The sequence below is a fragment of the Rhipicephalus microplus genome, chromosome 6 (genome assembly GCF_043290135.1).
Source record: "Rhipicephalus microplus isolate Deutch F79 chromosome 6, USDA_Rmic, whole genome shotgun sequence".
Lineage (NCBI taxonomy): Eukaryota > Metazoa > Arthropoda > Arachnida > Ixodida > Ixodidae > Rhipicephalus > Rhipicephalus microplus.
Window position 1 is genome coordinate 5,266,736 of NC_134705.1, and position 26,847 is coordinate 5,293,582.

At 48.0% G+C, this 26,847-nt stretch overlaps 1 protein-coding gene across 2 annotated transcripts in view; it reads right to left on the minus strand.

The window, feature by feature from the left end:
• LOC119167764 (REST corepressor 1) overlaps nucleotides 1-26,847 on the minus strand; it is a 276,247-nt gene that overhangs the window by 213,822 nt on the left and 35,578 nt on the right. The window contains exon 5 of one of the 2 annotated variants that reach the window (XM_037419292.2): nucleotides 20,115-20,276. The exons of the other annotated variant lie outside the window; for it this stretch is intronic. Coding sequence (XP_037275189.1) covers nucleotides 20,115-20,276 — 162 coding nt within the window. The remainder of the gene's footprint in view (nucleotides 1-20,114; nucleotides 20,277-26,847) is intronic. 2 annotated transcript variants of the gene reach the window in all.

The following is a 26,847-nucleotide window of genomic DNA, read 5'->3' on the forward strand; positions in this document are numbered from 1 at the left end:
GATGTGCATAGAGCAGCTGGCGCTGCTTCTTTTACGGGGGCGGTTTGAGCCACCATAGAACCACTGGGTGTGGTAGCGGTCGACTCCTGAGGCCTTTGTGACGCTGCCCCCGACTGCGTCACATCGGCGTAACTTCTGTGGAAAAGGTATGATAGCCGTGTTCGCGCTTCGCTGAATGATATTTTTTCTTTGACGGTCAGAGCGATCACTTCTTTTTCTTTTTTCCAACATGGGCATGACCGGGAATACGCTGGGTGTTCCCCGTCACAGTTAACACAGTGGGGTGAGGATGAGCAGTTTTCTGATTTGTGGTCGTTTGCGCTGCATTTTGCGCATGTTTCTTTGCCTCTGCAAAAGTGCGAGGCGTGTCCGAATCTCTGACATTTGAAACAGCGTCTAGGGTTGGGAATGTAGGGTCTGACATTTATTTTTAAGTACCCAGCCTTAAGAGAGGTGGGCATTTCACATGTTCCAAAGGTTAGTATTACGTGTTTGGTGGGCACTTCCTGATTATTGCGACGGATTACAATTCTTTGGACTTTGATGACGTTTTGGTCTTGGAAACCTTCGTCACTAAGGCCTAAGAAGTCTTCCTCAGAGATTACTCCCCTGCTGGTGTTTAGAGAGCGATGGACCGAAACGGTGACAGCTGTTTCTCCAATGCTGGTTAGTTGGGATAGCTTAGGCACTTGGTCTTTTTCGGTTAGCTCCAAAAGGAGGTCACCGCTTGACATTTTGGATGCTTTGTATGTGGGTCCTATTTTTTCTTTTAGGCACTTGGCCACTAAAAAGGGATAATTTTCTTAGAGGTGTGCTGTCACTGTGGATAATGTGGTACTTCGCGAAAGTAACTTTAGTTTCTTTCGAGACGTTATAACTTCCTTCGGTGCGGCCTCTCTGGCGAGACCGATCAAGGTCGGCAGATGCTTGTAAAGCCATACAAGTATGAATGTGTTCGGTAACAGCGGCAACCACCCACCACGGAGCCCAACAAGGGGACGTGGTTGGACTTGTTGAAATGGGCCCTCCCGACGCCAGCCGTACGCTGTCACTATAACCCAATGTAATTATCCAAGGTGGGATACCTACACAAGGTTAACCCTTGCCGCCATGAATATCGGAAGTAAACGGAAGAGAGTAGAAGACAGGACAGATAAATAGTAAGAGATAAAGACGAAGATGTAGGGAGAGAGAGATAGGAAAAGGCGACTGCCGATTTCCCCTGGGTGGGTCAGCCCAGGGGTGCCGTCTACGTGAAGCCGGGGCCAAAGGGGTGTGTTGCCTCTGCCGGGGGGCCTTAACGGTCCAATCACCCAGCGTCGGCTCAACCCCCAGGATGCCCTTTTCCCCAGATTCCCCAGACACGGCAAAGCCACACATGGCTAGGCGTGGGAGGGAGTCAAAACTCCCCCGTTAGCTTGGGTCCGTGGTGTCGCTACACACCAAACGCCTACTTGCGCAGGCGCCCCTGCGGGGAGAGGGGGCGTTGTGTATGTGTCTCTGTCCTGTATATATTGTCACGATGAGTCACAAGTACTGGGGGATTTATTAAACCACCGGGTAGCAATCTCTTGAACGATGCGTCAGTCGTGGCTGGCTCTCGAGTAGAGAAGAAGCACGCGATTTTCTTTTTCCTCCGCTCTTGCTGTCGACCGCTCTTGCTGTCGACCCACTACGTGCTGGTGGCATTATCCCCCCTTCCGAAAAAAAAAAAAAAGTCCCAAAAAGAGGAAAGAAAAGTACATAGCATCCCCGTGATGCTACTACATAGGCACGTGAAAAAGAAATTGGAAATTCGGATAAAGTGAAAGTAAAAATTGAGCGTGCCAATATAAGAAACGTCAATGAACGAGAAAGCAAGTTCACACAAATAAACAAAAAACACAAAGAATGCTAAACGGTAAAGGAAAAGTTACGAGCAACGCGCAATAAATGGTTTCATGCGCAACACACGAACAACGTCCGGCCTCAGTCGTGTCCTGCTCCGTGCATGGGGTGTTGAGTCCGGAACCACTTCGTAGTTCACATCACTGACGCGGCGTATCACTTTATATGGGCCAAAGTACCGGCTCAGTAACTTTTCACTAAAACCACGGCGGCGGACGGGCGTCCACACCCAAACTTGATCTCCGGTGTTGTAAAACACTTCTCTGTGGCGGGTGTTATAGCGTCATGCGTCTGTTTGCTGTTGCTGGCCGATGTGCAGTCGCGCGAGTTGCCGGGCTTCCTCAGCACGCTCTGCGAATTCTTCGGCGTCAGTTGCCAACTCGTCTTCCGTCTTGACACGGTAGCATAGAGTCTAGCATGGTCTGCACTTCGCGGCCGTAGAGAAGCCGAAATGGCGTGAATCGCGTGGTCTCTTGCACGGCGGTATTGTACGCGAAGGTCACGTAAGGTAAGATCTGGTCCCATGTTTTGCGCTGTACGTCGATGTACATTGAGATCATGTCTGCGAGGGTCTTATCCAGTCGCTCGGTAAGTCCGTTGGTTTGCGGGTGGTACGCAGTTGTCCTTCGGTGTCTGGTTTTGCTCAGTTTGAAAACTTCGTCTGTAAGCTGTGCCGTGAATGCCGTCCCTCTGTCCGTTATTACACTGGAAGGAGCACCGTGTCGTAACACGGTGTGGCGCATGAAAATTGTGCTACCTCAGAAGCCGTGGCTCGTGGGATCACCTGCGTCGCAGCGTAGCGTGTCAAATAGTCGGTCGCGACGATCACCCATTTGTTGCTGTCCGCAGGCAGGGGAAATGGCCCGAGAATGTCCATGCCGACTTGGTCGAACGGCGTGCAGGGTGCTTCGATGGGCTGAAGCAAACCGGCTGGTTTAACAGATGGTTGCTTTCGGCCCTGACATTCCCGACAGCTCTTGATGTACTTCTTGATGCTTGCTGAAAGTCCTGGCCAATAGTACCTCTCGCTCACTCTGGCAAGTGTCCTTGAGTAGCCCAGATGACCGGATGTGGGTTCGTCATGGCAAGCGAAGAGGACGTCGTCTCGCATGTCTCGAGGAACCACCAGGAGGTAAGCACGGCTGTTCGGACGAGCGTTCTTCTTGTACAGCACACCGTCTTGCAGGCAGAACGACGTCCACGAGCGGGATAAATGATGTGGTATCATAGCGCCCTGGCCCTCTAAATGATCAATGATTGGACGAATCTCTGCGTCATCTCGCTGTCGTTTGCTCAAGTCTGATGCGCTAACGGTGCCCAGGAAGCCTTCGTCTTACTCTGCTTCCTGACTGACGACATGAAGGGGTGCGCGTGACAGTGTGTCAGCGTCTTCATGCTTACGGCCGGACTTATGGACGATGGTGACATCAAATTGCTGCAGCCGCAAGCTCCACCAAGCTAGCCGTCCTGAAGGATCACGCAGGCTTGCCAACGAACAGAGCGCGTGATGGTCCGTCACTATCTTGAAGGGACGACCATAAAGGTACGGGCGAAACTTTGCGATTGCCCACACGACTGCGAGGCACTCTTTCTCCGTAGTGGAATAATTCGCCTCGGCACGGGATAGAGAGCGGCTGGCGTAGGCTACGACTCTTTCGGCGTCCTCTTGACGCTGAACGAGCACTGCACCGAGCCCAATGTTACAAGCGTCGGTATGGACCTCCGTGTCAGCATCATCATCGAAATGAGTGAGAACGGGCGCTGATTGCATGCGCTGTCGCAGCTCATCAAAAGCTGCTTGTTGCTCGTTTTCCAAGCCAAACGGCGTGTCGTCCCTTGTGAGACGAGTCAGATGTTCTGCTATCTGTGAAAAGCCATGAATGAACCGGCGATAGTAGGCGCACTAACCAAGGAAGCGCCGAACGGCTTTCTTATCGACAGGAGCTGGTAATTCGGCAACAGCGGCAAGCTTGTCCGGATCAGGCCGGATTCCTTCGGCGCTAACTACATGTTCAAGAAATTTAGTTCTTTATAGCTGAAGTGGCACTTCTGTGGCTTTACTGTGAGGTCCGCTGATCGGATAGCCTCCAGCACGCTGCGCAGGCGGTGAAGGTGCTCCTCGAACGTGGTAGAGAAGACCACCACATCATCAAGGTAGACAAGACAAGTCTGCCACTTGAGCCCTGTGAGGACAGTGTCCATCATTCGCTGGAAAGTTGCCGGCACTGAACACAGGCCAAAAGGGAGCACTCGAAATTGGTATAGGCCGTCTGGAGTCACGAAGGCTGTTTTTTCACGGTCTCGCTGATCCACCTCGATTTGCCAATACCCGCTTTTGAGATCGAGAGAAGTGAAATAATGGGCAGGACGAAATCTATCCAGCAAATCGTTGATACGTGGCAGCAAATACACATCCTTTTTGGTCACGTTGTTAAGCTTTCGGTAGTCGACGCAGAAGCGTAGTGACCCGTCCTTTTTGACAAGTACGACTGGAGATGACCATGGGCTGTTAGATGGTTCAATAACGCTATCGCCAAGCATCTCGCTGACTTGCGTACGTATCGCTTCACGTTCTTTAGCCGACACGCGGTAGGGGTTCTGGTGTATCGGGCGTGCGTCCTCGTACGTGATGATCCTGTGTTGAGTGATAGACGTCTGGCGGATCTTTGAGCAACTTGCGAAGCAAGACCTGAACTCGAATAAAAGCGCTCGTAGCGCAGTCAGGTTATCGGTGGACAGATCAGGATTGATGTCAATATTACTCATTGATGTGTCGGTGGTATCCACTAGTTTTGACGTGAGACAGTTGGTGACGTTTGCTACTTCGTGGGCAAACGCTATCGAAGTGCCACGGAACAGATGTCGATGCTCGTTGCTAAAGTTGGTTACGAGCAATTCACATCGGCCATCACGAAGGTGTATTACACTTCTAGCTACACAAATGCCTTGCTGCCGGAGGTGTTCTAAATTTGTCTCAGCCACCACATCACCATCGCCCAAACCACAGCATGTTATGTCGACTAGAACACTTGCTCGTGGAGGAAGCGTCACACTCTGTTCAGAAATACGGAGTACGTCGACACACCTTCCGTCATCCTGCACGTTGATTGCTCGCTGGGCTGAGAACGTGACGCGGCGCTCTTGCAGATCAATGATAGCTCCATTTTCCTGTAAAAAGTCAACTCCCAGGATGACGTCACGGGAACGTTCGCGTAGAACGAGGCAGCTTGCTACGAATATATACCCTTGGATCTGTACTCTAGTTGTGCAGGCACCCAGTGGAGTAACGCCGTGGCCACCAGCTGTCCGAATCTGTGAGTTGTGCCACGGCGTGATGACTTTCTTCAGCTGCGTTGTCAGTTTCCCGCTCAGTATGGAATAGTCGGCGCCGGTGTCCACTAACGCATTAACTGCACAACCATCAATTGTCACTGCTATGTCGAGTGAAAGTCGGCCATCTTTTTCAGCAGTACGTGATGTCGGACCGGTTTCTGTACGGTTCTGCGTTAATAGGAGGTCTTCAGCGCTTCGTCGTTCAGCGACCCCGCCCCCAGAGGTCGCTTGGGCTAGTTTTCCCGGCGGGGGCTGGGAGATCGTGTGGTAGAACACCGCTGGGGCGTTGATGAAAATCGCCTTGGTGATGGCGAGCGCGACTGGCGCCCGGCAGACGGTGGTGCATGCTGCTGGGCGAGGTAGTTTTCGATTTGACGCGGTCTCTGGCCGTAACGGGGTGGCGGTGAGTACGCAGAGAAGCCACGAAGCCCAAGACGGTGATATGGGCACTGGCGGTACAAGTGATCAGCTTCTCCACAATGAAAGCACAGAGGCCGGCGATCAGGTGTGCGCCAAACATCAGACTTCCGAGGAGACGTGCGCCGATCATCGATGTACTGAACTGGTGGCACCGAACGATGGGCGACAGGAGTGCCAGGGAAAAAGGGCAAAGGCGGTGGCGTGTACGTGCCTTCGTAGTACGGTATGTGCAGTGCTGACTGGAGTGCAACAGCAGGCACAGGATGGACGAGTAATGGCGGCGATGCAGCAGGGCGTTTCAAGGCTTCCGCGTAGGTTGCCTCACGGCGGTATTCAGCAGGAGCTGGTGCAGCTGTGTCAGGAGGCAAGGTGTTCTGGAGGGCCTGGTGCAGCTCATCCTTGATCACAGTTGCAATTGAGCTAACCGTAGGATGAGGTGTTACACCAGCCTTTTGCAACTCTTCACGTACTATATCACGGATGAGTTCACGTAGACGGTCATTGCTGGTTCTAGTAGCGGTGAAAATGTCGGCAGTAGACATGCCACTGACTTGCCTGTCGTATTGGTTGGATCGCTGCTGCAGCATTTTTTCCATTGTCACGGCCTTGGACAAGAACTCCGCAACAGTCTTCGGAGGGCTGCGCACGAGGCCGGCAAAAAGCTGGTCCTTGACACCGCGCATCAAGTGACGCAACTTCTTGTCCTCCGTCATTCTTGAATCGGCCCGTCGGAAGAGGCGCGTCATGTCTTCGATGTACGTGGTCACAGTTTCGTTTGGCAACTGGACGCGGGCCAGAATAGCTCGTTCAGCTCGTTCTTGGCGATCAGCAGTGGCATAGGTCTGCAAAAGTCTACGAGAGAATTCGGGCCACGTCGTCAGCTGCTCCTCTCGGTTTTGATACCACGTACGTGCCCCGTCTTCGAGATAGAAATAGACACGACCCAGTTTCGCTGCGTCGTCCCACTGATTCAAGGTGGCAACACGCTCAAAGTCCGCCAACCAGTCCTCAATGTCCTCGTGCTCCGTGCCATGGAACGTCGCCGGTGCCCGTGGGCTTTCCAACGTATAGCGGTTCGATGTCGTGCTTCCCGTGCATGTTGACGAGCTTTGCACCGAAGCGCTGGTCATGTTTGTCGACGTGGTTGGAGCAGTATCGTCGATTCCCGGAGGCAATCCCCTGATTCGGCGGCTGGTCCGATGCACGGGAGTATTGATTGGCACTGGACTAGTATCACGGCTTCCTGGGGGGTCTGCAGCATCCGTGAGACTACCCAGCACCTCCACCAGTTTGTCACGATGAGTCACAAGTACTGGCGGATTTATTAAACCACCGGGTAGCAATCTCTAGGACGATGCATCAGTCGTGGCTGGCTCTTGAGCAGAAAAGAAGCATGCGATCTTCTTTTTCCTCCAGATTGAGAGCCGCTTTTGCTGTCGACCCATTACGTGCTGGTGGCAATATGTAGGTGTCCTGAGTAATAAAGCTTCTTCGAGTCCATGTTTCGGGCTGTTCATGGTCGCTCTGCAGACACCACAGCGATGTCGTTTTTCTTAAATCGGATCAGGGAAAAAAATCTTCGAGCTGTTCATAGTCGCTTTGCAGACACCACAGCGGTGTCGTTTTTCTTGATCAGGGAAAAAATCGCACAGTTGCGCCAGGTCAGCCCATAACGGCAGTCTCGGTGGTTTGATGGTGAACTTCAGTGTGTCGTTACAAATATTCCAGGTGCGGCAATGCTCTTCAAAGCGTAAAATCAATGGTTTGATGAGGTGTGGCCTGTTTAAGTAGCGTAAGCATGAGTGGCATTGCATGGTGATGTCGTGGCATATATGTTGAGACTGTGACCTAATTCTTAAAACATAAGGGAGGGTTAAAAATATGCGGCGCTGGCATAGCGGAGGTTCATTCTAATCTATGTGCAAACTCTGGACTATGGATGTTCTATAGGCACCATTGGACGCAGACCGAGATTATGTACGAGGTCCAGATGGTGAACAGAGGATTCTCTGGCCAAGCGGTAAACAATGCACAGTCTAAAATGCTACGCACATCGGAACGATAAATCTTCAATAAGCATAATCAATCAGAACCCCAATGCTTATGGGATAAAACCCTCAAAATATTAAGCACTTTATTGGCCTTGATTTTGAGTGCATTAATATGAGCAAGAAAGTTCTGTTTACTGTCAAATGTAACCCCAAAGAATTTTTGTTCATATTTCATCATCATCATCGCCATGTTGTTTGATGTATGCTCTGGGTCTAGAAATAATTCTCTTTTTAATGTAAATACCAGTGCAACTGTCTTTTGTGTAGAAAATCGGAAGCCATTTCTGTGAGCCCAATGTGTTAGTTCATTTATGCTGACTTGAAGTTGTCTCTCACATAATGATAGGTTAGAAGCATGAGAACAGATCTGAAGATCGTCAACACATAGAGAGTGCATGATTGTGGGTGGTTTGACCGTATTAATTGAATTCATTTTTACTATGAAAAGACTAGTGCAAAGGACACAGCCTTGAGGTACCCCGTTTTCCTGGATAAACGTACGTGAAAGTACAGTGCCTAACCGCACCTGAAATGTTCTGTTAGTCATGCAATCGGACAAACATTATAGCAATTTGCCTTAAATGCCAAGATTAGCGAGGTCTTGCAGAATTCAGGGTCGCTACATGGTATCGTAGGCCTTTTCTAGATCGAAAAAAACCGCAATACAGTGCTGCTTGTGACGAAAAGCCTCTCGTGTTTCATGCTCCAGACGAACAAGATTGTCAGTGGTTGATCAATTCTTTTTATATCTACACTGATGATTATCTATCAAATTCCTGGAGTAGATGATAAATGATAGCCTGCAATTTATGATACTTTCGTAATATTTCGCCAGGCAGCCGGTAAAAGCGATTGGTCTGTAGCTGCTAGAAGATGTTGGGGGTTTTCCAGCTTTCATAAATGGGGCTACTATAGAAGTTTTCCATTGTTCTGGCATAGATTCAGATTACCATACCATGTTCAAAAATGAACGAAAAGTTTTCGTAGATGATTCGGACAGGTGTGTCAGCATAGAGTAGTGTGTGTTATCGGGGCCTACTGCCATTTCTTTACTATGTGAGAGTACCATGTTTAGCTCCTGTAGTATTAGGCGTTGGTTGCAAGCTTCATGTCAAGCACCTGTGAGCGGTAGTTTCTGCTTCTCTGCAGTTTCTTTGTGTTTGAGGACAGTATCAGTCTAGCTGGCTGAACTGGAAATGTTGTAGAAATGTTTCCCTAACATGTCGGCTTGTTCTTGTGCTGTTGTCTGGATATCTGGGCTTGTGAGAATGGGTGTTGTGTAGGCCGAGTAGCCTCCTCTAACTTTTCTCAATTGGTCCCACAATCATTTAGACGAGACAGTACTATTTATAATAGTTATATAATCGCACCATGCATTAACATTGTATTACGGCATGGGGCCCCAAAGGTGGTCATCACGGATCGAGGAACTGCATTCACAGACGATCTGACGCAGTCCATGATGAAACTTACACACACATGTCAAAGGAAAACAATGGCTTATCATCCCCAAACGAATGGGATAACCGAGCGACTCAAAAGAACTCTGACCGATATAACGTCCATTTAGGTTGACTTGGAGCACCATACATGATACAAGATAGTGCCGCACGCCACTTTCGCTTATCATACTGCTGTGCAGAAAACTACTAAAGTGACGCCATTCCAGCTAGTCTATGGTCGAATATTACCACACCCTTAAATGCAATGCTGCCTGCAAGCGACAATACAGAGCACAAGCCTGACATCAGCAAGTTCATTCAGCGAATCGAAAAAGCACGGCAGTAGGTGCGACATCATATAATACAACAATGCATTGATGCAAACTGTTACAACCTTCGGTGGAGAGGAGTCGACTACACACCATGCGACAGAGTTTGGATATGGACTCCCGTGCAGAGGCCTGTCCTCTCCGAAAAGCTTCTGTGGCGCTATTTCGGCCCTTACAGAGTCCTTCATCGCATCGGCCCCTTGAACTAGGAGGTGACACCGAATGGACAAGTGAGCTCGTCAAGATGCCGAAAGAGCACAGAAATTGTGCATGTGGTCAGGATGAATCCATACTATGACAGCCAATGAACATCGAACTATACACACTCAATAATTAGGAATACCGATTTTTCCAATGGAGACCACGCATTCAGACCATGTCAGCAACACTGCCTCTACGCAACAGGACGCAAGACAGACGCAGTATTCAAACTACGGGCGCAAGTTCGTGCACACCCCAAGAGATCAGCGGCCCGATAATTAAACAAGAAAAGGCCGCGGCAGCACACACCACCTCAGCACGGGATTTTGACAAAGAAGTGGGGCACCGCTCGAGGTCTTCTCGGAGATTCATTCCTTTTTCGAATCGTCTGTTAAGAAAGCTGCGACATTTTTCTTTACTTTTCGGGTGCAAGTTTGCCCTAACAAATAGTTTTCTTAAACCATCTGGATTGTGCGTAACAATTTTTTGTAAGGATATTTAGCGTGCTGATCACAATATGTATTATTATTCGGCTGACTATATCGTCGATCTAAAAGCAGTTAAATAAATAAGTGTTGTTTGGTTCGGTTCAACCGCGTCTGCTGTGCCCTTTACTACAAGAGCACGGCAATCTCCAAATCGAGACCCTCACACTGGTGCCCAACGTGGGGCTCTTGGAACATCGGAGAACAATTTTTCGCGGTTCAGAGCAAGCTTTTGTTTGAGCCCGGGTAGAGTAGGCAAAGGGGACTTGCATTGCTAACGTCGGCAGTGTGCTTTGTTGAGATCGAGGAGATCGGTTGTCATGACGTGTATGAACTTGCTGGAACGTTTTTTTTTTTTTTCTGCTCGCAAGTGGATTTTTTTTTTTTTTTTTTTTGTGGTTGGGATTTAGGAACAATGTTGAGTTGGTGCAAGAGCCATGTGGTCTGCATGCTGTGGTGAGCAGAGCTTAGAGCACGTTGATTGTAGGCCAAGCCCAAAGCGAGTGAGTACGGAAGCCTCGTGGGTGGTCCGGTTTTCTGTAAATAGGTTCTTCTATCTCTTTGGACTCAGGGAGTCAGGCGTCGTTGCCGTCACGTCTTGCAGCTCGACGCTGGGGTGCTGTAACACCGTCCGGGACAGTGGGCGCTGATCGCTCGGTAAGCTGTTGTGTGCGGCGAACGAGTAGGGCCACCTTACAGAATGGGCGACTCCTTGCAGCTGCCTCTTCTGCGTCTAGGTTGGGTGCTGGGTGGAATCCGGTTGTTGTCAAGCGACTAATTAGGCCTAAGGCTCTGCGCAGCCGCCTGTCGCACGTGGCACAACTAGGTGGAGCGTCGGGTTGAGGTATTACACTATGCTTCCCTCACTTTTTTTTTTGTCTTGCGATGCACGGGTTAAAAAAAGCGACCTTTGTTTTTTAGCTGGGCGTCTCGGCTTCTGCTGATGTATTTGCCAGCAGTACTAGTATTGACCATCAAACAACATGGGCGAGGAGCTTGAAGCTGTCTCCCCTTTGATGATGATGTGTGGCGCTTTGTGGTGCAAGGGCAAATTGATGGCCAAAGAGCGCCATTTCGATGAGTAGAGATGCGGACAATGATATGTTGCGTGGCTGTATAAGGGCCTTAAAATTCCTCGCGATAATGCGGGTAAAAATATAAGTAATAAGATCATGACAGTGGCGTGATATGCATAGTAAAAAGGGTGACAAAGGTTTGATAATAAAAACATGTAAAAATATTTGGCACTAGCACAAGTGCCTCATCAGCACCCTTGAGTCCAAGGGCTGCGAGGCAAGTGCTTTTAAACGTAGTCACTGCAGCAGCAACCTCTCTTGAGAGGTCACGCTACGCAATGCCTGGGTATATTACATGGTAAAAACCGACATCTTTTAAAAAAAGCTAGCAATGATTTATGGATGAAAAGTGGTTCCCTACCAACAAACATTGCGTGGTTTAATGGTATATGTTGTCGGTAGGGTAATGGAAAGTGTTGTCTTCTTAGAGTGTCTAATTGCTTACATTGGACTAAAACGTGAAGAACTGTTAATGCCTCACCACATTTGTCACACAATGGTGGATCGCCACCGGACAAAAGATGTGTGTGTGTCGTGTATGTGTGTCCTATCCTGAGTCTTGTTAGTGTTACCTCTGTTAGACGTGATTTTGATACTGGTGGCCAATGGCCAAGGTGTGGCTTGATATTGTGTAGCTTGTTTTGTGTGCGTCTCCCACTTGCTCTGCCAGTAGTCCCTGAGCTTTCGTTTGAGAGACGGCTTAAGATCAAGGGGCGGGATCGATATGGGTGTAGTGGCACTGATTTCGTGGACAGATGCAGCAAGCTGATCCGCCATCACGTTGCCTTGAATCTCACGGTGCCCTGGCACCCAGCACACTACAACATGTTGGTTGAGTGTGTAGAGTGTGCATAAAATGGAGTAGAGTGAGACGAGAATAAGGTTTTTTGTTTTTTAAGACTGTGCAAAGCCGTTACCACATTGAGGGAGTCTGTATAAATTACTGCTTTTTGTATTTGTAATTGTTTGATGTGTTTAGCTGCCACAAGTATCGCATAAGCTTACGCTGTGAAGATACTTGTGCCTGGATGTAGAGGGCCAGCATACAAAAAGGAAGGGCGAACAGCAGCGTAGGACACAGAGGAGTTGGACTTAGAGGCATCTGTAAAGAACTCAGGACGTATGTATTTGTGTTGAATATCCAGGAAGTATGTCCGGATATGGGCAATAGGCGCATGTTTTGTAACTTCTAGAAAAGACACATCGCAGTCTATAGTCTGCCATTGCCACGGTGGCGGGTATGCTACAGGAGCCATTAAAGTGTGTTCAAGTGAGACTCCAGTTTCCTCGGCTAGACTCTTCAGGCGAACTGAGAAGGGCTGCCTCATCGGAGGCCTGTTTTGAAACAGAGTTGAGCTCGACAAATCATTAATTGGTAGAGTATGAGGGGTGCTTCTTGTCTGCTTTCACCTTAAGGAAATAAACAAAGGACATGTAAGTTCTCTGCAGATGAAGCGACCACTCATTTGACTCAACATAAAGGCTTTCTATAGGGCTGGTGCGAAACGCACCCATAGAAAGGCGGATGCCCAAATGGTGCACGGGGTCCAGCATCTTCAAGGCACTTTGAGTAGCAGACTGATAGACAACGGCCCCATAATCTAAGCGGGTGCGAATGAGGCTTCTATACAGGTTCATGAGGCATTGCCTGTCACTACCCCACGTAGTACGTGACAACACTTTTATAACACTCATGGCTTTTAAACATTTTGTTTTTAAATACTTGATGTGTGGTACGAATGTCAACTTGTTGTCCAAGATAAAGCCTAAGAATTTATGCTCCGCATTGACAGACAGACGTTGATTGTTCAGTTCAATGTCAGGTTCTGAGTGCACGCCTCTCTTTCGGGCGAACAAGACACACGTGCTTTTTTCTGGGTTCAGCCGGAATCCGTTTTCCTCTGCCCATTTGGAGAGCTTGTTTAAACCTAACTGAACCTGCTGCTCACACATTGCTAGGTTGCATGACTTAAAGCCAAGCTGGACGTCATCGACATATGTGGAATAGAACATGTTGCGGGGGATGGACAGGTGCAAGGAATTTATTTTAATAATAAAAAGTGTACAACTAAGTACACCACCTTGCGGTACTCCCGTTTCTTGCACAAATATTTGGAAGAGAATACTGCCCACACGGACACGGAATTCCCGATTGGACAAGTAACTCTCGATTATGGAAAGCATTCTACCGCGCACACCCAAGTGAGACAAGTCTCTTAATATGCCAAAACGCCATGTTGTGTCGTAAGCCTTCTCGATATCGAGAAACACTGAGAGGAAGTATTGTTTGTGGACAAAAGCGTCTCGGATCTGTGCCTCGATACGCACCAGATGGTCGGTGGTGGATCTACCCTCTCGAAACCCACACTGGAACTGGTGAAGCAGATTGTGTGTTTCAAGGAAATTTAAGAGTCGGCGGTTTATCATTTTTTCAAAAAGTTTACAAAGGCAGCTGGTTAGTGCAATGAGCCTATACCTTGAAACTGAGGAAGGCTCCTTGCCCTGTTTCAAAATAGGGATAACAATAGCCTCTTTCCAGAAAGCAGGGATGGTGCCAGAAAGCCAGATAGCATTGTATAGAGAGAGTAAAGTTTTTCGCGTTTTAGGCGGCAGGTTTTTCAACATTTCATACGTGACACGGTCGTAGCCTGGTGCAGAATTACTGCTAGAGTTTAGTGATGTTTGTAGCCCAGCTAAGTTGAAAGGTTGGTTGTATGCCTCGTGTTTTGTGCACTTATATTCTAGTTTTTGTTTTTCTATCCTTGCTTTATATCTTTGGAAAACTTCAGTATAGTGTGACGAGCTAGACACTTGCTCGTAGTGTGCATCGAGGAAGTTCGCCTGATCTTCCAGGCTGTCACCCTGTGTGTTTACGAGTGGGAGTGAGTGTACTTGTCTTCCTGCTACCCTACGAACCATGTCCCAGACTTTAGCCTCTTGTGTATATGAATTTATCCCTGATAAAAACTTGTGCCAGCTTTCTCTTCTGGCCTGCCGACGCGTTCTCCTGCCTCGAGATTTTATTTTCTTAAAGCTCTCAAGGTTTTCCGCTGTCGGCGAGTTGCGCAGCAACCTCCATGCCCTGTTCTGTTCCTTTCGCGCATTCTGACACTCAGTGTTCGACCACGGGACGTGTCGTTTGCCGGGCAGTCCAGATGTTTGTGGAATGCACTTGGCTGCTGCGTCAGTAAGAAAAGCCGTGAAGTACTGCACAGCTTCATCAATGCCTAATCCGCATATGTCAATCCAACTTAAGTGTGTAATCTTTTGAAATTGTTCCCAGTCGACTTTGTTTACCAGCCATTTGGGAACTTGTGGCAGACATTCATATATTATTGGTGTACTCAAAACTAAAGGAAAATGGTCACTTCCGTATGGATTATTTATGACTTTCCACTGAAGTAATGGTGTAAGTGAAGGAGATGCGATACTGAGGTCTTTGAAGGAGTAAGTATTGTTTGCAAGGTTATAATATGTTGCCTCTTTTCTATTCAACAGACAAGCACCTGATGAAAAGAGGAACTGTTCAATGAGACGACCTTGTGCATCGCATCGACAGTCACCCCATAAACCGCTGTGCGCATTCAGGTCCCCTAGAACCAAATAAGGTTCTGGTAACTAATCTATTAAAGACTGGAAATCATGTTTTTCCAGGCGGTGTTGCGGCGGTATGTATAGAGAGCAGATGGTGACGAGCTTATTCAATAGAACTGCTCGAACAGCCACTGCCTCTAGGGATGTTAGTAGTGGTAGATGACTACATGCTACTCCTCGATTAACAATAATGGCTACACCACCAGATGACGCCACAGCATCATCTCTGTCCTTTCGGAAGACAACATATTGACGCAAAAAATTTGTATTCTTGGATTTTAAGTGTGTTTCCTGTACACACAGCACTTTTGGAGAATGTTTGTGTAGAAGTTCTTGGACATCGTCGAGGTTTCGAAGTAGTCCTCTGATGTTCCATTGTATAATTTGTGTCTCCATTATGGGAGTAAAGAAGTGCTGTGTGTACGAAATGAGTGTGGCTGGTGTCTAAAGAGAGAAGTGACTTATCTTACAGAGCCTTTAGAAGGCCCTGTAATTACCGTTTTGTCTTTTTTAGAGCGGTCGAGGGAACCCCGCCGCTCCTTTGGCGCAGTCTGCGCCGGTGCAGTTGATGTGTCCATCGCCTCAGGAGAGACGACAGATAATGTTGTTTTCGTTGTAGGCTTCGTCGTGACAGACGAAGCCTTAAACCCCACTGGGCTGGAGGTCGAGGGGACCTCTTTAGTTTGTGTGGTGCCCTGGCTGCTGCCAAGGTTCACAGGGGCCTTCGGTGGGGCTGTATTCAAGGAGGGTGGGGCACAGGGGCCTTCGGTGGGGCTGTATTCAAGGATGGGGGCTCGTGGCGTTTGCCTCGGCACGCTGGGCGTGGTCCAAGGCATTGCCGAAAACCGAAGTGGTGCTGACCCCCCTCGCACCACTTCGGCATACGATGTGTTCCCAGCAAAATGCGGGGAAACGCGCTGCCGCGCTTCACAGAAGCTTATGTTCAATTTAAACTTTGTATTAATAATTTCTTTTTCCATTTTCCAGGCCACGCATGACCTGGAATATGCAGGATGGTCACCCTCACAGTTTGCGCAGTGGACTTGTAGCTGACAGTCATCGCCAGCAATATGACCTTTGGTGCCGCATTTCGCGCAGGTAAGCTGTTCTCGGCAGCTCTGGGAGCCGTGCCCGAACCTCTGACACTTAAAGCAGCGCCGCGGGTTGGGTATGTATGGTCTAACTGGCACTTTAAGATATCCTGTTGCTATTTCAGTGGGGAGGGTGCTAGATGCGAAAGTTAGTATGATGTGCTTCGTTGGGATTTCCTTATTTTCTCTTCTTATTTTGATACGCTGCACCTGAATGACATTTTCCTCTTTCCAGCCTGTTAGAAGTTCATCATCAGAGAGGTCCATCACGTCTCCATCTGATACAACACCCTTCACTGTGTTCATGGTTCGATGCGGTGTGATTGTGATAGGCTGATCCCCAAATGCTGTGAGTTTATGTAGTCTCTGGTACTGTGCGTTGTCTTTTATTTCAAGTAACAGTTCACCACTGGCGGTCTTTGTGGCCTTGTAGCCTGCGCCCAGCGTTTCTATAAGGCTTTTGGACACAAAGAAAGGTGAAATGCTTCTAGCTTTATTTTCTGTACTTTCACAGTGGATAATGTGGTACTTCGGGAAGTTATCTTTTTAGTTTGGAATAAATTTAAAAATTGCATCGGTGCGCCACCTCTTGGAGGGGCGATTAGTTGTGAGAGGGCAAGGGGTTCCCATAAATTTGATAGCTTATTCGGCGGCCATGCCAGCCACCCACCACCGAGCCCAACAAGGGGACGCTGCGAGACGCGAAGGAAGCGCAGGCGCCAGCCGTACATGGCCGCTATAACCTAATATATCTACCCAAGGTTGGATATTTACACTAGGTTAACCCTTGCCGCCAGGAAAAATTGGAAATGAAATGAAGTGAGGAGAATACAGGAAAGATGTAAAGTGAGAACAAAAGACGAAGATGTAGGGAGAGAGAGATAGGAAAAGGCGACTGCCGATTTCCCCTAGGTGGGTCAGCCCAGGGGTGCCGTCTACGTGAAGCCGGGGCCAAAGGGGTGTGTTGCCTCTGCCGGGGGGCCTTAAAGGTCCAATCACCCAGCGTCGGCTCAACCCTCAGGATTCCCTTTTCCCCGGACACGGCAAAGCCACGCACGGCTAGGCGTGGGAGGGAGTCAAAACTACCCCGTTTGTTCGGGTCCGTAGTGTCGCTACACACCAAACGCCTACTTGCGCAGGCGCCCCTGCGGGGCTGTCTCCCCTTTGCCCTACTGCATTGTTCCATCGAGTGTTTTGAGTGTACGCAGCGGGAGTGATGCAAACCGCGGCTGGCTACCTTCTGGGCATCATCTTTACTGTTGGCCAGGAATGCGGTCGTGAGATAGGGTGATGGACATGCGCAACTGCCTGCAGCCCTGCGCCCTCGTGAGTGCTGGTTGCAACCAGAAGAAGTGTCGGCGCAAGTGACAGTTCCTCGGGCCGAACGTTTGGCGTGAACGGTTGTCTTTTCTTTAGCGGTCGGTCTGCCATGGGCGGCACCGCGGGTCATCTGTGGTGGACCCGCGTGGCGGGAGGGTGTGGGTGCATATGTGCTAGTGGGCGGCCCCGCGGGTCATCTGCGGTAGGCCCACGCGACGAGTCAAGCGTTGGCAAAGTTGCCTTGAGTGTGTTCTTGTGTTTATTTTTTTGAGTGTTGTGTATTGTAAGGCTATTTTGAGTGTTGTATTGTGTAAGGCTGTTTAGCGTGTGGACCACAATATGTATAATAATTCGGCTGACGATATCGTCGTTCTAAAAGCAGTTAAATAAATGTTTGTTGTTTTGGTTCCTTCCAACCGTGTCTACTGTGTCCGTTCACTCCAAGAGCGTGGCGTTCTCAACATCGGGGCCCCACAACGTGATGCGATTATTTTATCGTTAGGTGTGCAAAATGTGCTATGATGTAAGAAGTTTTCATCAACTATTATTTAATATTTGGTTGCTCGGGAGGGTGTGGGTGCATATGTGTATGAAGTATTGTTTCTCAAATAAATTGAGTTGTGAGAGTCATGTCCATCTTGTCCCCTTTGTACCAGTAAGAAGTGCACTAGTTCACGACATAGTACAATGATCAGTCACCAACTAGCACAGAACGTTATTGCACTTAATTTCTGCATTCTATAATTATGTTCTCATTATTTGCAATGTTTGATATACTCAGCTAACATTGTGCGATTAGAAAGCTTTCTAGTAACAAGGTGCAAAAGCCAAAATAGAATCTGGAGCAATTTTCGGAGCTGAAAAATTCTACTTTTAGAGCGCCAAAATCTAATTTGGACCAGGTTATGGGAAAAATTTTTTAATGAAAGAACAAATTTGCAGCAGTAAAAAAAAGAAGGCTTACATTCAAATAAATATATGCACAAAACATTCAACCCACCTTATTTGTGCATAGTGAACATGTGCACTGCTATTTCAACAGAAGCAGTATTCTACATTACCCTTCTGTGCAGATAATGAAGCCCACATTAACACTTGCCATGCCAGAGGAATCCTTTGACGGACTCTGCAAATTCGAATGTGCCTCTGCCAAGCTGGGGACCCCTGGGGCCTTGAAAATCAGGAGATTTATAAAACTGAGGAGTAGGGATGAGGAAGGAAAAACTTGGGCGCAATGTTTTCTTTCTTTTTTTTTTTGGGGGGGGGGGGGGGGGCAGCATAAGTGCCACTCACTGCTCTGATTGCTAGCGATCACACTAGTATACACACATGAGTAATTTAACAAAATGTGCCGTGTTTCGTGACTAGTGCTAACAGCCTCTTCCAAATCACGACCCTTTTCCGCGACACACTAGTGTACTGTGGCGAAGGTGGCTTGAGCACTGTTCCGAGCAGGTTAGCACAAGGCCCAACTTTTTCGGCTTGCTTGCAAGGCACGTTCGACCAGATAAAGTAACAACAGCCTTGCGACGGATATGTATCGCCGGGTCGGCGCAACATCAAGCCAGAAAAATGATTTATGTGCCGTTGCTATGGCAACAAATGCGGTGGCTGGCAATGACTGTGTTCGCAAAACGTTGACCTTGTTCGCGAGCGAAAAATGCGACCTACAATCTTAACATGCTCTACCCGCGTTTGCCGACTGGGCAATTCATATTTCTCACGAATCGTTGATGGCTGCGACGTTTTTTTTTTTCTTGATGTTTTGTTGACCAGCCAAGAGGTATCCGCTATGGTCGGCGGACCGATGGGCGCGCAGCGTTGTTACTTCATCTTATACTTAATCTGGTCGATTGCAATTCGGGAGTGTCCTCATCTAATGAGTATATAACTTACACTATGTTTCAAGGTTAGGGCCTGCCGCTTAGATTGATTAATGACGCAAAGTGCTGGTGGCCAATATGGCCTTCGTTTTTCGCTAAAATTAACGCACTTGAGATAATTTTGAGGCTAGTCAAGCTTTTTGGCGCGACGTGGCACAATTTCAGCAAATTTCAAGGTTTTGGCGCAGCTCGGCACAATGAAGGAGAATCGTATGAAATTGGTGCGATTGGCACAGCTGTACTAATAATGAACTATGTTACCTTTGTTAGTTATCGGTCCTTTTCATTTGTTTGCCTTGTAACCCCACCACCACCACTCCCTCCCCTGTATTGTCGAAAGGCCCCAAGCGTAAATAAATAAGTATATAGATAAATGATACCCCAAAGTACACGTCAGTATGCTCAAATGACCACTGAAAATTACAGTGGTTGATTAAATATAGTTCACAAGCATGTTCAGTCTTCTTTTTCAAGACATCTAGGCGTACGCTCAGCACAAATTATGAGATTTTCACCAAGATGTAGTAGGATGCAGCAGGTTTCACCTCTTGGTGCAGTTTGGTGCAGCTATCAGGATACCTGCAGAACGGCCAAACGAGCCAAGCCATGCACACCAGAAACCAGTAGAAAGAAAAAACAGGCCTTGATATAACGAAGGTCAAATGCTTTTTTCTGCCGCAGTGCGCTGATGGCATGCAGCAAGGCGCCTTTAGGACTGGATGGGGCTATCCCCCATAAGAAATTCTTAAATATATCCTAGAGGGCTCTGCACAGTTACACACCATCTAGCCCGACAGCATACGTTACTTACTGGAAACCATGCAGAGCTGTATAAAATGTTGATGAGATCACCATGATAGTTGGTCTGTAGCATTTCTAATAATTTCTTATAATTGAGACAAAATCCAGAGGTCCCCTTGTATGCACTGTACTTGCCAGGGAAGATTGGCAGGCTGCAGCAGTCTCCAGCAATAAAAAACTTTTCAAAGCACTGGCACGCACCATCTGCCGTATCTTGTGGAAATTCTTGCCATGGAATTGGAAGGCCTGCTCGAAGAGCACCTTGTCCTCGACTGTCCACTCGTCCGGGAAGGGCGTGAAGTTCGCAAGGTCAGCCACCGCCTTCTCAAGGTCATACTTGTGCCAGAACAGCATGCCCAGCGCCTGTTGAAGCACAATCACCCCTCATTCTGAAAGCCTAAGTCACTCAAGGTACTCACAGCATGTCTCTTTTTAAACTCCTGCTTTCGTTGGCAAACATTATTGAAAATTGAGCAGATTAAGCATTTTATAATCCTGAAACAAATAGGCTCTGTAAAACTGTGTCTACTCAACCATGTGAAGCACACAAATGTGAAATTAAAGTTTGGTTGAGTCTTGTGTTAAGAGTGCGGCATACCAGACATTTTGTTTGCCTAAAGCGTTTTCTTTTTCTTATGCCTGAGTGACCGTCCACCTGAGCGACCGTCTACCGCGCCGTTTCCAGCTACACAGCAGCACGCCAGAAATCCTTGACGCACTGCTGACAACCAACCCATATGTTACTTTTGCAGAATTCCAGGTCACATTCCACGTCTATTTCGTCTGTGCTTCGCAGTTAGCGCACCAAGATACCCTGACTACTCACCACGCGCCTCACGTGCCATCTGAAGTTCACGAATGCGATGCGCAAGCTGCTTACGGCACCCGAACCTCCACTTCTCGACGTTCTACTTACCACTTGCCTTCCCTAAACAAGTCGTTGTTCTGTGTCGCCTATGCCTCGACGACCCACCTCCATTGAGACAGAAAACAAACTGCCGCAGTTCAGAGGCACGAGCTGCGTCATTGTCTCATCGTTTAAGTCCCTGCCAATCTTATCGATGCAATAGTCGAAGGTGTACAAACACTTGCACTCATCGATACCAGTGCCGCAATATCTGTGATAAGTCAAAGACTCTGCCGCTCCCTTCATAAAGCGATGATGCTTTCTTCCGTGGTTTCTCTCAGCACTGCGAGCGCTCAACAAATTGAGCCCGTTGCGGCATGTACAGCAAAAGTGGTAATTCGAGACATGCTGTACACCATTGAATTTTACATGTTGGCTTCATGTTCCCACGATGTCATTCTAGGGTGGGATTTCTTGTCACGTCATTATACCATCGTGGACTGCGCTCGGGCCGAAATGGAGCTGTTACCGTTTTGTGATAAGGCTTCTGTTTATGCGGCCGTATCTAGTATGGCTAACCTTGTCGTCGGGACGGACATTAACCTTCCTTCACTTAGCGCCCAGTTTGTCCCTGCCTATTGTGCTTCACTTTCTGACGCCACCGTCCTGTTCATGCCATCTGACATCTTCCGTAGTCGCCACCATACATCGCTGCCATTCGCCGTTCTAGCGCTTTGTCAAGACACTACCGGAATAGTTATTTTCAATCCGAACTCGTGCCCCATCAGTTTGCGCCGCAAAGAGAAGCTCGGCCACGTTCAGCCTATCAATGAAGGTATTATCTCGCCTGCCAATTTCTTCGACACAGAGCCGAATATGGAGCTCAACGCGTTGGTTTCACACCTTCCCTCGGACAGCGTGTCTTCCGATGCATTTCATCGTTCTATTGGCAGTCATCTCGCCCCGGCTCAAGGAGAGCAGCTTGTTGCCCTGTTGCACGAATTCAGGCGTTCGTTTGACTTTCCCCGAGCGGTGCTAAGAAGAATTTTTTTATTTACAACATACTGCGGTCTTGAAAAGACCAGCAGGAGAGGCACAAAAATTAAGTGGAAAACACACGCAAGTGTGATAGATGAATGATGTGCACAAAATACAAGATAAGTACATTATACAGAGATATATAGATGAGCTTAAACACAGGTTAATACGACTTTCAGAATAACGGAAATGGGTCTGTCTCCCTATTAAACATTCACAATTGCGTTAAACAGTAAAGCAAGTCGAGTACAGACTACAGTACAGACAATATGGCACGCTCAAAATGGCAAATAGACTGAGATTTGAAGACCACTTCAGGCAGTGAATTCTATTCCGATACTGTACGTGGAAAGAATGAATTCTTGAACATGTTTGTGTGGGCTCGATGCGGAAGCAAATTGTGCGTGTGTCGATGTCTCGTGGGGCGCGATTGAAATGGCTCAATGTATACCGATGCATTTACCTTTGTGGAACCAGTATAAAGAGCAAACAGCAGTTTCAGCCTATCGATTTTTCATCTATCTTCCAGGGTTGAAATGCTATTCGCCAGCATTAGAGAAGTTGGTGAGTCAGTGGTCCTATATTTGTTGAAAATAAAGCGTATAGCGCGTCTTTGCACCATTTCCAGCCGGTATTTATCTTTTTTTATAAAGGAGTCCCATGCGACCGAAGCGTATTGCAGTTTAGGAAGTATTATCATTTTGAAGGCCAGTAATTTGACATGAGTTGGTGACGCTTTGAGTTTATGCCGTAAAAAGCCTAACTTGCGTGTGGCAGATGCGCAGATGTTTTCTATGTGCTTTGACTACGACAGAGTATTGGTGAACGTTATCCTGAGGTATTTGTACTGGCTTTTTTCTACCACTGGTGCACCATTTAATGAATAAGAAAACTGAAAGGGTTGTTTCTTCGTTACATGAAGTAAGACTGTTTTGTCAGCATTCAAGCTCATACCCCAGGTAGTGCACCACTGACCAATTCCCGTCAAACTGCTGTTTAACAAGACTTGGTCATCGGTGGCCGTGATTTCCTTGAAAATAAGACAGTCTGCAAACAGTTTTATGGAAACTCTCGGATCAATAGTAGATGTTACGTCATTGATGTAAATGAAAAAAAAAGAAGCGGTCCCAAAACACTGCCCTGTGGAACGCCAGATGTTACACCAAGTCTTTCAGATGCATTTCATCTGAAATTTCATTTCATCTGCAGTACTTGCGCAATTGTGTGAACACCGTTGTTCCCACAATTGACACGGGGAATAGCACTCATTTGCACCAGCGCCCCTATCGTGTGTCACCGGTGGAGCGTCGCGTAATTGCAGAACAAGTAGACGACATGCTACAGCATAGAGTCATCAAGCCTTCTTTGTAGTCCTTGGTCTTTGCCAGTTGTACTCGTCAAAAAAAAAAAAAAAGGTTCAATCTGGTTCTGCGTAGCTTATAGGCGCCTAAACAACATTACGAGGAAAGATGTTTACCCTCTTCCCTGCATAAACGACGCTCTCGATTGTCTCCAAGGTGCAGAATATTTTTCCTCGCTTGACCTCCGCTCAGGTTATTAACAGGTCCCAATGGCCAAGTCTGATCGTCTGAAAACAGCGTTCGACAAACAGGATGGCCTCTATGAATTTACCGTAATGCCATTCGGACTCTGCAATGTGCCCGCCACATTCGAGCGAATGATGGACAGCATTTTACGCGGTCTCAAATGGAACATATGCTTGTGCTATCTAGACGATGTCGTGGTTTTTTCACCCGATTTCACTTCGCATCTCACTCGTCTGCGTAAGATTCTACAGTGCCTTACAAACGCCAGGCTTCAGCTTAACCTGAAGAAATGTCACTTCGAGGCTAAACAACTCACCATACTTGGTCATGTCGTCTCGAAAGCCGGCATCCTTCCCGACCCTGACAAGCTTCGTGCTGTTGCCTAATTTTCTAAGCCGACTACAGTTAAGGAACTATGGAGCTTTGTCGGCCTGTGCTCCTATTTTCGTCAATTGTCCGAAACTTTGCTTCCGTCATCGCCCTGCTCACCAAACTCCTTGCCGGCCCTACAGATCTTTTGAATTGGACAGCAGCCTGTGACGAATCCTTCACAACACTGCGCCAACTCTTCTCACCACCCGCATTGCGCCATTACGACCTTACTGCGCCGACCGAAGTACACACGGATGCAAGTGGCGTTGGCCTTGGTGCAGTACTTGCGCAACGTTAACCTGGTTTTACGGAGTATGTGGTCGCCTATGCCAGCCACGCCCTCACTAAGGCAGAAGCCAACTATTCTGCTACCGAAAAAGAGCTGTTACCGAAAAAAAGTGCCTCACGATTATGTGGGCAATAAACAAGTTCCGCCCTTATTTGTACGGCCAAACTTATGACTGACCATCACGCACTCTGTTGGTTGGCTTCACTGAAAGATCCTTTTGGTCGTCTCGGACATTGGTCACTACGCCTCCAGGGATTCGACATACGCGTCGTCTACCGATTGGGGCAAAAGCACTCTGACGCATATGCGCTTTCACGTATATCAACATATAGTTGAATCTCGACAATTTGAACTCGAAGGGGCCCGAAATTTTGTTTGAATTAAAAAAAGTTTGAATTAATGAAAGCTAAATAAACGGAGGGCTCTCCATGCAGTGGCGCATGTGCATTGAGCTAACACACGAGGGGGAAGTTTTAAGAAGACTTACATTTATTCACAAATCACAGGACATCCGTTATTATTTGAAGTAATCGGTAATGCACGTCTGCACACGTTTGCCTTGCAGCGAGTCAATCAATTTCGCACGCAGCTTGCAAAGCATTTATACTTCGGCTTCAGCATTCTCCTAGCAGGAGAAGTTGCGCACAGAAATGTTTAGCGCCGACACTTCCTAAAGATGACGACAACAACGACTGCTGCGTAGCGGAGCCTCCCGCTTTCCGCCACGCAGCCGCAGCATGGCCAGCACGTGACGAGGAAGAAGGAGCGTCTTAACGCGGAGGGAAGCATATTGGTAATTGAGAGAAAAGCAACACTCCACGGCAACTTTGTTTTTTTTTTCCCCTTGCTCTCTTCGCGGGCGTCGTTGAATGGAGAAGGGTTACGTGGCAGGGAAGGGAAAGGGCGAAGCGTGGCACAGGTGCGTGAAAGACCCCCTCCCCTTCAGGCGCAGAGCTGTGCTCCCGCAAGGGGCAAGGGCTGCAGAAGATAGTGCCTTTATCCTTTCCTTCAACCACACAATCATTCAACCTAGCAACGGCTTTCTTTTTTTTTCCTCTCTCTCTTTGCGCACAGCATTGGAAGGAGGAGGGTCTATACGTGGCAGGGTCGGATAATGGAGAAGCGTGACACGAGCGCGTCACAGATCGGCCTTTGAGAGGGAGCAAACATTCCACCGCAGCCTTTTCTTTCCTTTTCATTTTCTTCACGGGCAGCGTTGAGGCGTCGCAGATGCCGCAGAGGAATTGGGCAGGGTGCTCAGAGCATTTTCGGAGCGTGGTATGTTCGAATTAACCGTCGGAAGTGCTTGGGCGTTTGAATTACCGGGCGTTTTCACCCACTGGAATACACATAGCTTTGACGGAACCTCATCGTGAGTTCGAATTAACCGAAAGTTCTAATTAAACGGGTTCCAAATAATGAGATTTGACTGTACTTGCACATCGCAAGACTACAAGTAGTTACGACGTAACTACAGAAGAAGAGACAAGGATAGAAAGAGCACTGACTTCAACTGAAATTTTATTAGCAAGAATGCTGGAAATATATACTCGTGACAGAACATCACCGTGCAACCTATTGCATCACAGCAAGACAATCATCATCTCATTATATGGTTACAATGCCAGAGCTGTGGTGTTGTAACCATATAATGAGATGACGATTGATTGATATGTGGAGTTTAACGTCCCAAAACCACTATATGATTATGAGAGACGCCGTAGTGGAGGGCTCCGGAAATTTAGACCACCTGGGGTTCTTTAACGTGCACCCAAATCTGAGCACACGGGCCTACAACATTTCCGCCTCCATCGGAAATGCAGCCGCCGCAGCCGGGATTCGAACCCGCGCCCTGCGGGTCAGCAGCCGAGTACCTTAGCCACTAGACCACCGCGGCGGGGCAATGAGATGACGATTGTCTTGCTGTGATGCAATAGGTTGCACGATTGTGCGGTGATGTTCTGTCCCGATTATATATTTCCAGCGTTCTTGCTAATCAAATTTCAGTTGAAGTCGACGCTCTTTCTGTCCTTGTCTCCATTGTAGTTACATCATAACTACTCGTAATCTTGCGCTGTTGAAATATGTTGATTCCCAATCACCAACTAGCCCAAGCATCTGTCTAATCAAGTTGCACTTTCGCGATCACCCGTGAAATCTGATGAATCGAAAATATCAGCCCTTAACCTTTTCCTCCCAGCCGTCAGAGTCACAGGCATGTCATCTGAACAGCAGAAGGATCCTTGGATTGTCTCGCTCTTGAATATGCTCTCTGACACATCTACTTCCGGTTACCTCCATACTCTTTGCCGCCAAGCAACACATTTTGCCATACGGAATGGCCTGCTATACCCTCGCAACTATCAAGTGGCAGGTCGTAAATGGCTGCTAGTCATACCCAGGCATAAGCGGTCTGATATCTGTGAATATTTTTATGCTCAACCACAACACGCACACGACCGTGCGCTGAAGACGTATGAGCGGATCCGCCAACGTTCTACTACTGGCGGGGTATGTACACGTTTGTACGCCAACACATTCGCTCATGTTCCCAGTGTCAGCAGCGCAAGACATTTCCTCATTCACCCGGTCAACTGCAGCCTTTGCCATGTCCTGCACGCCCATTTGACCATGTTGGGATTGACCTGTACGGCCAGCTACCGTGCTCTGTTGGTGGTAATCAATGGGCGATTATGGCTGCCGACCATCTAGCAAGGTACGCCGAAACGGCAGCGCTACCTTCGACTGGTGCTTGTGACGTTGCAACCTTCATCTTGCATCGGTTCGTTCTCCGTCATGGTGCACCACGGGAGCTACCGAGTGACAGAGGTCGTGTATTTT